Raw genomic sequence first — 12,058 nt, forward strand, 5'->3', positions numbered from 1 at the left:
AGTTATAATATTCACTATGATGTTTAAACTGGTGCTAAGTGTGTTAACTGAAATATCGCTGTATCTATTTATAGAAATGTTTGTGAAAGAAACACTTAATAAAGAAGTTAAACAACAGAATGGTGAGTGTTCAGTTAATCTAGGAATCTATCAGGAAGGGGCTTACAACTATAAACTGATTACAAATTAAACATATTTTGTCTAATTACAGGAAACCTCGTCACACAAATAGAAAACCAGAAAGTAACTGATAAAACAAAGAAAGGTTTGTTGTACATTAAACTAATAATCATAATTTATCCATAATTTACTCAGATGTTGTCAATATTAAACTATTTACCGGTACGAAAAAAGTGTAGATACAAATTTATCCTGCAATAGTGAATAATAGAAACTGTCTTTATGGTTGATATTACAGAAATGGGAGTGGCCGACTGGGGCCGTTTTGTGAACAAAGATATTTGTGGTAAGACTGAAAATGTTATTCTTTCCCGTTTTTTTCACGCTAATTACAATCGTTTTGTTAATGAGAAATCTGAAGTACAATAAAACCAGCTACACCCGGTGATGTGGAACAATTGGTAACTTTGTCGAAATTCATCCGCTTTGTGGGAAATTTAACGTGTTATAAAACCCGGTTAATCCAGATGTATTTGGATGAAATTCTAGTTTAAACTGATCTGGACAATATTTATGTTATTCTATTCATGCATTCACTTGTAGAATCAGTTTTATTGGCGTCAAGTTTGCAGAAATTAGAAGAGAACAAACATTCTACAGAACTAGATAAAAGTAAGTGTAAACTTTCTTTGTCCCTAGAACTAAATTTACAGAGTATTTGATGACCATGAATTGAACATGAAATTTATTGATGTCATCAGATTATCAGAGGCATCTGTTCTGATTCAGAGCCAAGTTTTAAGTGGTTTTAAACTAAGAATGTTGCTAGGTGACAGTTTGTGTTGTTGTGACTATTCTTAAGACCGAGTTCGAATCATAGCTTGAAGAAACCATGTTTTGATTGTTATGCATACATCACATGGGGTGGCTCTGACAATATCCAAATCATATCATCATTAGAGGCTAGCTGAGGATGATTTCTGTCAAAATCTTGCATTATGGGAAATGATTTTGTGATAAGTTTATTTCATTGTTCAATTATTATGTAGTCGTTTAACTATATTTCAGGTATTTATGAAATAAGTCGAGATGTTTTAGGTAAGAACTAAATAATAGTAACAAACTATACATATCGAAGTCTAGGGTCGAAAGCAAACGCTTTAAAAGAAATTTCTAGCGGACAAACTTTGAATGATATTTTCTCGTCGTTTCCCGAGTTGCATAGATATGAGCTATCCACGTGATTTCTCTTAATTTTCTGATAAAAAAACTTGTTGGATTGAATTTTTATCAGATATTTGAAAAGAGGTTCAAAATAGCAGTGTTGATTTTAGCAGTAGTTGATGCTGTGTTGGAATCATGAATTATATTCTTTTTTTTCAGAAATTAAATTGAAAATCGCAGTTTTCGAATCTATCAAAGGTACGAAGTCTATGTATGGATTACATCAGAATCAGCAGGGTTTATTCCATCATTTTCCCAGATTCAACCTGAGCTCAATTTGTTTTCTGAGAACTCAATTTCAGTTCTGATGAAATTTTCCTGGTAATTTATCTTGACGAATCACTTCTAGAATTGTACGCCGGACGAGCTGAAAGATTTCAGAAAGAACTCAAAGAGAAACTGAAACAAGAGGAAAATGAAGAGAGAAAAAATGAGGAGGAATTGAACAGAATAATTCACAGTTCAGTTTGTCAGGCGTTTAAATATATCACTGATATGAATGAAAGTAAATATCGATTTTTATATCTCAAATTATACATGCACTTAACATGTCACATATTATGTGCGAATGAATACACATGTAACATGTTCATGTGAATGAATGCACATGTAACATGTTCATGTGAATGAATGCACATGTAACATGTTCATGTAAATGAATGCACATGTTACATGTTCATGTAAATGAATGCACATGTTACATGTTCATGTAAATGAATGCACATGTTACATGTTGGTTCTCTGATATATTTCAGAAACTCTGATGGATAATAAAGTTGTAGGATATGGAGGTTTGTATATAGTTCAAATTTTTCAATCACAAACCAGTTTTTATCATGAATAATCTGTTTGATTTTCTATCTATTTATTTTTCAGTGAGTCCAGAAGAGATAAGTGAGTTCTGATTGATATTTATAAATATTCTCAGTACAGTAGACTGCGCGCTTGCCTCTGATTTCATGTTGTAATTCGTCATATTTACCTGTTTATAAGTTGTTTGTGATGTCAGTGATTTTCTATATTGATAGATTCTGAACTACATGAATTAGCCGATAAAGAGTTTGAAGATAGGAAATGGGAGGAAGGTACTGTACATATTACAAAGTGTGAAATTCATTTTTAGCCTACTTCGGGCTAAAGTCCCAGTGGGCTATTGCGTTCACTTATCGTCCGTCGTCCGTCCGTCCGTAGACGGAATCCAGTTATTAAGTTTCTAAGACGCTTCTTTGCATTGTCTTGATATTGGATTTATACATGTATCTACCCTAGACTCATCTTCGGCCCAAAAACTGGCCCAGTTAGTCAAGATGGTCGAATGGCGGCCATTTCTGCATTTCTCGCCGTTTTGAAGTTCTAAAGGCAAATTTAGGTTCTATCTCAACTTTATATAATCTGTTTGTAAACGGCCATAAAGGCTTCGTGTTTCGTCTGCAATTCACTGCATATATGTAACTACGTGCGACAATCTATATGTTTTAGACTGATGTACACTCAATCGGGACAGTGCCTATCTGGCTTCACTGCGTCATTATCATTTATTAACTTCGCCATATCACATCATATACTTACATTGTGCCTTAAAACACTAAGAACTGAAATAATTGAAATGTATGCACAGCCAAAATACTGGAGTGCGGCCATTTTTGCTTTCTGCTGCTTCGCTAATACGTCCAGTAGACCAATAGAACTAGTCCACTGGGCCATGGCCAATACAGCTTGCGTAACACTGTGATCTTTTTGTGCCCAAAAAGTTAATTTTTGCCCTGAATTCCGAAACCTGTAGCTTCCGATTGATTTGCCATTTATCACTGAAATTCGTGTTGGGTACTATGTGATGTGTTTACTTTGAAAAGGGATCTTAAACATATCAGACCGGGTTTTCCGATAAGTTGACGTTGAATCGAATAATACAATTTTCTCATTCTTGAGCTTTTCAAATCACTTCCCAAGTGGGTATGGCGTCCCTGGAACCCTAGTTATATGTTTTAAATGGTATTGATGTTTATTAACAATGTTTATTACAGTCGGTCTATTTAATAGAATAAAGACACCTGAAGAAATATTGCCTCTAAAACTGAATATACCGGCACAACTCCGCACTGGTAAGTGACTACCCTGAAACTGTATGTTTGTTATTCAGATTGTAATAATTGTAATGAATTGTGATAATATTTGTTTGGAATTCAACACTAGACTCTGCCTTAAATGAGTTGAGAATCAGGCAAATCCGTTTATCATTATTTCCAAAACTTTTATTCTCTTCGAATTTAATTTAATTTTTGTAGATTTGAATTCAGCTGGCCGGGATCAAGTTATTCTGTCGGATCGATCAGGTATTGTATAAGTCTGTTAATCTAACCTGTTTAATGCCACTGATCTCTTATAACGCCTACTTTTTTCCCAGGGAACAAATCCCGTAAATCTTACTTAAATTCAAAGGAAATACCATTCTTCATAACGCCATTTCATCAGTGGCATAAGGAATGACTTTTACTGTGAAAACTAAATTTTCAGCTTCCTAGGAGCACCAGCCTGAAATATTCTGCAACTGATCTTTGTCCCCGTTTAGATGATTAACTCTTCTAAGTTCTTGTTAAAAATCCTTATTCGTTAGGAATACCAGAAAATGCTATTCTATCATATGCCGGATATTTAGGAACAGAACCTGAACACGATGTTCTAATCCCCTGCTTTACTGGTCTTTTAAATGTCCAGCGGTACTCAATGTCTTTAAGCAACAAAAGTTTAGTATTGAAACCACACTCAATGAATGCTGTGTCCATGTTTGCTGTTTTATATGAATTTCAGTGGAATATTTCAAGGATGAATTCATTATTGCAATACAATCTGATGAATCATTGAAAACTGCTACTCAAACTGCTTTAGATAACAGTAAGTTACATCTACAGTAAACTACATTTACATCTACAGCAAACTACATTTACATCTACAGTAAACAACATTTACATCTACAGTAAACTACATTTACATCTACAGTAAACTACATTTACATCTACAGTAAATTACATTTACATCTACCGTAAACTACATTTACATCTACAGTAAACTACATTTACATCTACAGTAAACTACATTTACATCTACAGTAAACTACATTTACATCTACAGTAAACTACATTTACATCCACAGTAAACTACATTTACATCTACAGTAAACTACATTTACATCTACAGTAAACTGCATTTCATACATTTCCAATCAAGAAAACTCGGAATTAACCTCGACATTTTTTTAAATAGATATGTCTCCAGGACGCTTCCGTATGTTTGTTTCTTTTTTTAGAATCAAGTTACATCAACGATTTGTTGAAAGAAAACTCGAAAGGTAATTTTGTTTCATGAAATGTGGATAAGATGTTTGTTTTTGCGAACCGAAAAATAACACCGTTTAAAATGATTCAATGATTTCTTCTATTTTCAGTTGTTGATAGAATTTATGGTGACGTGAAAAATAAAATCAAATCAATGTCTACAGGTTTATATTTTAATAATTTACTATCAATTCTTATATTTCCTCCTGATGATGTTTTGTCCTATATTATACTATATCATATCATTTCTCATATACATCTCATTATCATAATCCCATATACCACATATCATATCATATATCACATATTGTAACACGTCATATCACATATATGATCATATCATTTAACATCATATTATTACAACTTTTAAAACGTTATCTAAAGGTTATAAGTTTTATTTAATTTTTCATCACGGATTTGTAGCTATTTATTTCTATTTCTATGTTTTAGAGGAATTAAAGGAACGAGGAATCGTAGCTTATAGAAGTGAGTTTGAAATTTGATTTATTCATCAATTCCACAGTTTCGGGTTACCCTAAACTCCTAATCTATATCTCTGACCCTAGGTTCTAAACCCCTAAACCTCTAAACTCGTAACCCGAAACTCCTAAACTTAGACTCACTGGCCGAGACTACTCAAATGAAATAAATTCAGTAAAAAATAAAAATGATGATATTTATTCCTGAAAATCACTTCACATCATGAAACTACCTCTAATATTATAATCTTGAAAATGACGTATAAAAATAAAGCCCATTAAATGATATAATAAATAATAATGATAATTATTAAAAAGAAAACAATAGAATAATAAATGCTCATTAAAAAGATACGTAAATCTATAAAAAAATAACTATGAATGATAATAAAAGTGTTAAGTGGCAATAATATTCTATGAATGAATTGAATTTCTTTTTAAATATATAATAAATATATATTAATATATATAATAATATATTTTAGATTTAAATCAAAAGAAGTAAGAATGATATAGTAAAAGTGAACTGTATGAATTTAACTGTTTAGATCTACTCAATGTTTATACATGAATTATTGTTGTTTTCAGTAAAAGACGGAATAGCGCGTAAGTACTGATAACAACTTCAACATGAACCGGCGTCAAGATAAACAAATATATGAGATGATATATCCTATATTGAAAAGAAGTGGTTTTTATAAAGCTCTTAAATCCAATGAAACTGCTCAGAGTACTTAACCAGATGATGAAATGCTTCCTTAAAAATAAAGGATTGTGATAGACAAAATGTTTCTTTCTGCCTGCAGTAATCTATTGTATTTATTCTGTTTCAGTGAAACACATCAAACCAATTATTGAAAACAGAATCCCGGGATTTAAAGGTGAATCAATGGACTGTGAGGTGTTTTTACTAACCAATTAAACCGGTACTGAGAGTAAGGGTGAAGGTCGACTGGTACTGAGTAAGGGTGAAGGTCGACTGTATTTTTAAGAGGATATTTGACGCTGTAGCAGCATAAATAGTTTATACATCAGTCGATGTCACAGTTGTTTCTAATCAACATTGTATAATTACAGATTCACTAGTGACTGTTTTAAAAGAGAAATGTAAAAAGGCTCTCAGTATGTGGCCATTAAAACACTGGGAATATGATATATCTACTGCGTGTAAGTTCACAGTGAAATCAGTTTGTGATTTATAATAGAATTCTATTGTATAAAAACTTGTCTATTGTTTATTACATATAGTGTCTGTACTCAGTGAATTTACCAGTAGAACTTTAAACACAAACACAGGTTATTGGAAACAAGTCAAAGAATGTTTTGGTAAATAATAAATTCTTGTTTCTCTGAATGTTTTATTAAATGATCTGATTTTTGTGGTTTGAATAATAATTGTTTGTTCTGTTTGAATAGGAGATGAAATTGACAGTGAAACAAATACAACTGAACTTACAGAAATAGGTGAATATCAATACAATAACAACACATTATTCAAATAAACCAGACAGAATTTGTGGTTAAAGTCATTGAGAATCAATCATTACGTTATAATAAAGCAATGTATGTATCTATTAGTATTTGTTTTGCACCTTACACACTATGCATGTAGGCAAAGTGCCTTAGTAATTATAAGTACAGCCCTAGGCTTGTACTGTGTCCCTCATCTTGTGTATGTGAAACCTATGTGAACTCCTATATTGAACTCCTACACTGGCACATTTTATACGTGTATTTGTATCTATGTACGGATATCATATTATAAATTGTTTGAATTTCTTTGAAAAATAGAGATTATTATTATTATTATTATTATTATTATTATTATTATTATTATTATTATTATTATTATTATTATTATTATTATTATTATTATTATTATTATTATTATTATTATTATTATTATTATTATTATTATTATTATTATTATTATTATTATTATTATTATTATTATTATTATTATTATTATTATTATTATTATTATTATTATTATTATTATTATTATTATTATTATTATTATTATTATTATTATTATCATTATCATTATTATCATTATCATTATTATCATTGTCATTGTCATTGTCATTGTCATTGTCATTGTTATTGTTATTGTTATTGTTATTATTATTATTATTATTATCATTATTGTTATTATCAATGTAATCAGATCTTTAGAGGCATCTGTTTTGATTAAAGTCATGTGTTACGCATATATGACAAGCTGTTTAACCACTGATCGAGTGAACTCTTGGTCTAACTTGAACTGTGCAACTATAGATGAGTAAAATCAGGAAGTTTCGCAGTATCATCGGTTCTATCTAAAATCAATCATAGCCACATGAAGAAAAGACGCCATATGTAACTAATAGTGTTTGAAAGTCGCCACTGTTTGTTTGTTCACAGTTTTTATCGATGTGAATATTCATTTATTTGTTTGTTTGTTTTCAGTTCATGAATGTTTGGATGAATGCGCTAAAAAGATGTGTGATGAATGGAGTTCTGGTGAGTACCTCTCACGAGTACCTCTCACGAGTACCTCTCACGAGTACCTCTCACGAGTACCTCTCACGAGTACCTCTCACGAGTACCTCTCACGAGTACCTCTCACGAGTACCTCTCACGAGTACCTCTCACGAGTACCTCTCACGAGTACCTCCCACGAGTACCTCCCACGAGTACCTCCCACGAGTACCTCCCACGAGTACCTCCCACGAGTACCTCTCATGATGCAATTCAGAGATCAAGTTAAAACTAGCTGAACTTTAGACCAGGTGACAATTTTCTTTGAGCATACATTTCATTTCACTGAGAACCTTAGTGTCAGTGGTATATCGTTCACGCGAGCTCTTTAGTATAGGCAGAATACGGAGCTCCGCGAACCGGCCATTCTCAGGACTGAGTGAAACATTTCATGTTTTAATATTTTTAGATGATTTCAAGAACAACAAGATGATGACAGGTAAATAATCCGTATATGAATCACCTAGGGCCGGTTCTATAGTAATCCTTACAGTTAAAACCAGTCTAAGACAATCTCAGTTCTACAACCAATAAACAACTTAGGACAAGTCATAAGATTTAAGACGAATTTTGGACTTTATTTTCGACTATGGAACTATCAGGCAGTAAATGTATTGGCTGTTTAGATAACGGCAAAGGAAGCCGGAGTGGTTGCGATTAACAAGCAACCTACGTGAATGCTTGCGTCACACATAGGACATAGAATATAAGAAAATAAAGCGACGTTAGGTATCTAGGGAAGCTTGATATAGCAGCAGCCTTGAGCACTGGTAAGTTCAAGTATTAAATTTAGCGCTCGTGACGTGTAACACACGTAGAAACGTTTAACATAGCCCAGTGGATTGTTATGACGAGATGTGACGTCACAAGCCGGGCTGTGTAGAAATGTGTATACGTTATGAGAAAGATAAAACAGTATAAGATTATAAGTCGCGTAGGGAGAACTAAAAGAGTTGAGTAGAGGGAACTAATGGAGGGGGAGCTAGAGGAATTAGAGGCTTTGGGTTATGCAGAATTAGAATGAACATTGTATGAAGAAAGCTATATCGAAATAAACGAACATTTGTAGTTATTATCAATTGACAAGGAAAAGATATCGGAATACATCACCGATAAGATCACGCTTCACGACGAAAAGAAGAACATCAATTCCGATACAACTACAGAGGATAATTTAACACTGCATCGACACCTATAACACGGCGGTCAAACCAATAAACATAACATTACCGGCCCCTGGTTCAATCACAAACCAGTTTTCATCATAAACATCTGTTTGATTTTCTATCTATTTATATTTCAGTGAGTCAAGAAGAGATAAGTGAGTTCTGAGATTAGTAGAATTTTTCCAGATTTTCCCTATTTTGATCTATAAAGTGATTGTTAGATGTGACAGGTACCGCGGTATCTGCGTGAACTGGTGCAACACATGAGTCATTGGCTTCACAAGGGCAACAATCATTTTGGGTTTAGTCACCTGTAAACTGGTTACTCATTACTGCTGCCCCATAATTCAATGCGATTTACTTTTTCCAAATATTATATACAGAAAAATGTCACTAAAATAGAGGAACCAGTTGTCAATATCATCACGAGGCCGACAGACCCAAAATCTGAAGTCACACGTATGGGTTTTATCATACAGTTGTAGACAGCGCTTGCCTCTGATTTTGTTGGACCAGTGAATAAGTGTCATGTTGTAATTTGTCATATTTACCTGGACCCAGTTCCACAGTTGTGAGTTAGAGGTAACTCTGAGTTAAATCTAGTTCATTTTCAATGAGTTAACTCCGAGTCAAATCTTAACTCGGAACTGTGGAACTGGACCCTGTTTATAAGTTGTTTGTGATGTCAGTGATTTCCCATATTCATAGATGCTAAACTACATGAATTAGCCGATAAAGAGTTTGAAGAAAGGAAACGTGAGAGAGGTACTGTACACATTACAAAGTGTAAAATTCAACATGTTTTATGTTGTAAATCTTATTGATGTTTAATATCAATGTTTATTACAGTCAAACTATTGAGGAAAGAAAAGAAACCTGAAGAAATATTGCCTCTAAAACTGAATATACCGGCACAACTCCGAACTGGTAAGTGACTACAGTGAAAATGTATGTTTGAATTGAAATTCAACATAGTAAACTCTGCCTTAAATAAACTGTTTATTTCACCGAGTTGCGAATCAGGCAAATTGGTTTATCAAAAACTTCCATAATTTTTAAACTCTGTTGGAATTTAATTTTTGTAGAGTTGTATTCAGCTGGTCGGGATCCAGTTATTCTGTGGGATCGAGCAGGTATCGTATATACAGTCACTTGGTTATAACGCTGTCATCCTTTATAATATATAAATCGAACCTGTTTAATCCTACTGTTCACTTGACGCCTACATTTTTCAGAGAACAAATTTGTCCGATCTTAATTAAATTCAATGGAAATACCATTCTTTATAAAGCCATGTATTTCATCGGTCCCAAAAGTGGCATTATGAAAGCCCTTTTACTGTGATAACAAAAATTTTCAGGTTTTTAAGAGCATTAACCGCAAGTTTCTGTCCCTGTTTAGATGGTTAACTCTGTTAAGTTCGATCTTGCAAAGAATCTTTTAAAACTGCTCGTTAGGAAAACCAGAAAATGCTCTTCTATCATATACCGGATTGTTAGGAGGAGACTCTGAACATGGTGTTCTAATCCATGGTTTACTGGTTTTTTAAATTGAAACCACACTCGATGAATGTTGAGTCTATGTTTGCTGGTTTATATATGAATTTCAGTGGAATATTTCAAGGATGAATTCATTATTGCAATACAATCTGATGAATCATTGAAAGCTGCGACTCGAAATGCTTTAGATAACAGTAAGTTACATCTACAGTAAACTACATCTACATCTACAGTAAACTACATTTACATCTACAGTAAACTACATTTACATCTACAGTAAACTACATTTATATCTACAGTAAACTACATTTCATACATCTTAAATTGAAACCACACTCAATGAATGTTGTGTCTATGTTTGCTGTTTTTATATGAATTTCAGTGGAATATTTCAAGGATGAATTCATTAGCGCAATACAATCTGATGAATCATTGAAAACTGCTACTCAAACTGCTTTAGATAACAGTAAGTTACATCTACAGTAAACTTAAATCTACAGTAAACTGCATTTACATCTACCGTAAACTACATTCTACAATCAACAATTTTACTAAGATTGTCGATCATGGAAATTTATTTGTGGTTTTTTAGAATCAAGTGAAATTAACAATTTGTTGAAGAAAGAAAACTCGAAAGGTAAATTGTTTCATGAAATGTGTGTAAAATATTTGTTTTTACGACTCACAAAATGAATATTATAAGAACCACTTATTATCATTATCAAAATTCATATTGACAGCTTATTTTACTAAAATAATTCAATAATTTTCTTCTATTTTCAGTTGTTGATAGAATTTATAATGATGTGAAATCCAGAATACAATCAATTTCTACAGGTTTGTATTTCAAACGATTCACTATCAATTCTTCCATATAAATGTTACCATGGGAATGCCCTTTTTGGGTAAATATAAATGCCGGGTATTTTGAATTTGGTCAATTGAAAAAAATGAAATATTGTCCTAATTATGAATCACGTATAATAACGATTGTATTGATTGCTCTGCTCTGATGGCCGGTGTCACTGGGACGGGTAGCCGGTAGATTGGATGAGGCTGCTGTTATAAATTCATCAGCCTGTTACTGCTCCGATATCAGGTACCGGGAATCATCCATCCAACCATTGCAAACTAATGCAGAAACTGAATACTCGAACTGAAAATCTAGAGTCGACGTTTGCCACATAACTCTCGGGTAAACGCCCCCTGGGTTTTAAGAAAAAGAATATTGAAATCATAAGGGGACGCTTGTCCGTGAAAATACCGTTAATGTATTTTCTCCTTATGAAGTTTATAATTATCATACAATATCATGCTACCATATATCAGCCAGTATATACACACATGTATATCATTGTTACATATCATCAGAACATGCATATACGAGACTATACTATTGGTGTACTGGTCAGCACGCTTGATTTCTACCTGTGAGCCCCGGGTTCGATCCCTGGTGTTCACTTTCACGGCGTCATTTCAACATGTCATGTCATTTATGTTTTGTAAAACGTGATTTTGAAGGTGATAAGTTTTGTTTTATTTTTCGTCACAGATTGATTCATTGCTGAATTTACGTTCTGATTCTATTTGTGATTTCAGAGGAATTAAATGAACGAAAAATCGTAGTTTATAGAAGTGAGTAGAATGCGTGTTTGATTTATTCGTCAATTTACACAGTTTTGAATTACCCTAAACCCCTTAACACTGACCCCTAAATT

General features: G+C 32.8%; 1 protein-coding gene across 4 annotated transcripts in view; it reads left to right on the forward strand.

Annotated features, from left to right (window-relative positions):
* The window catches only part of LOC141906794 (uncharacterized), a 34,234-nt gene that overhangs the window by 12,425 nt on the left and 9,751 nt on the right, over positions 1–12,058 (forward strand). For 3 of the 4 annotated variants that reach the window (XM_074796165.1, XM_074796166.1, XM_074796168.1), the window contains exons 20-51: positions 75–122; positions 212–265; positions 419–466; positions 724–792; positions 1,189–1,218; positions 1,504–1,542; positions 1,694–1,849; positions 2,100–2,135; positions 2,221–2,238; positions 2,373–2,429; positions 3,369–3,446; positions 3,630–3,677; positions 4,153–4,236; positions 4,649–4,690; positions 4,787–4,840; positions 5,127–5,162; positions 5,744–5,761; positions 5,989–6,036; positions 6,233–6,322; positions 6,404–6,481; positions 6,572–6,619; positions 7,604–7,657; positions 8,085–8,114; positions 8,979–8,996; positions 9,550–9,606; positions 9,691–9,768; positions 9,927–9,974; positions 10,451–10,534; positions 10,723–10,806; positions 10,933–10,977; positions 11,124–11,177; positions 11,940–11,975. In XM_074796165.1, coding sequence (XP_074652266.1) covers positions 75–122; positions 212–265; positions 419–466; positions 724–792; positions 1,189–1,218; positions 1,504–1,542; positions 1,694–1,849; positions 2,100–2,135; positions 2,221–2,238; positions 2,373–2,429; positions 3,369–3,446; positions 3,630–3,677; positions 4,153–4,236; positions 4,649–4,690; positions 4,787–4,840; positions 5,127–5,162; positions 5,744–5,761; positions 5,989–6,036; positions 6,233–6,322; positions 6,404–6,481; positions 6,572–6,619; positions 7,604–7,657; positions 8,085–8,114; positions 8,979–8,996; positions 9,550–9,606; positions 9,691–9,768; positions 9,927–9,974; positions 10,451–10,534; positions 10,723–10,806; positions 10,933–10,977; positions 11,124–11,177; positions 11,940–11,975 — 1,767 coding nt within the window. The remainder of the gene's footprint in view (positions 1–74; positions 123–211; positions 266–418; positions 467–723; positions 793–1,188; positions 1,219–1,503; positions 1,543–1,693; positions 1,850–2,099; positions 2,136–2,220; positions 2,239–2,372; positions 2,430–3,368; positions 3,447–3,629; positions 3,678–4,152; positions 4,237–4,648; positions 4,691–4,786; positions 4,841–5,126; positions 5,163–5,743; positions 5,762–5,988; positions 6,037–6,232; positions 6,323–6,403; positions 6,482–6,571; positions 6,620–7,603; positions 7,658–8,084; positions 8,115–8,978; positions 8,997–9,549; positions 9,607–9,690; positions 9,769–9,926; positions 9,975–10,450; positions 10,535–10,722; positions 10,807–10,932; positions 10,978–11,123; positions 11,178–11,939; positions 11,976–12,058) is intronic. The other variant, XM_074796167.1, reaches the window with a different exon arrangement.

Source organism: Tubulanus polymorphus, chromosome 6, assembly GCF_964204645.1.
Source record: "Tubulanus polymorphus chromosome 6, tnTubPoly1.2, whole genome shotgun sequence".
Classification (NCBI taxonomy): domain Eukaryota; kingdom Metazoa; phylum Nemertea; class Palaeonemertea; order Tubulaniformes; family Tubulanidae; genus Tubulanus; species Tubulanus polymorphus.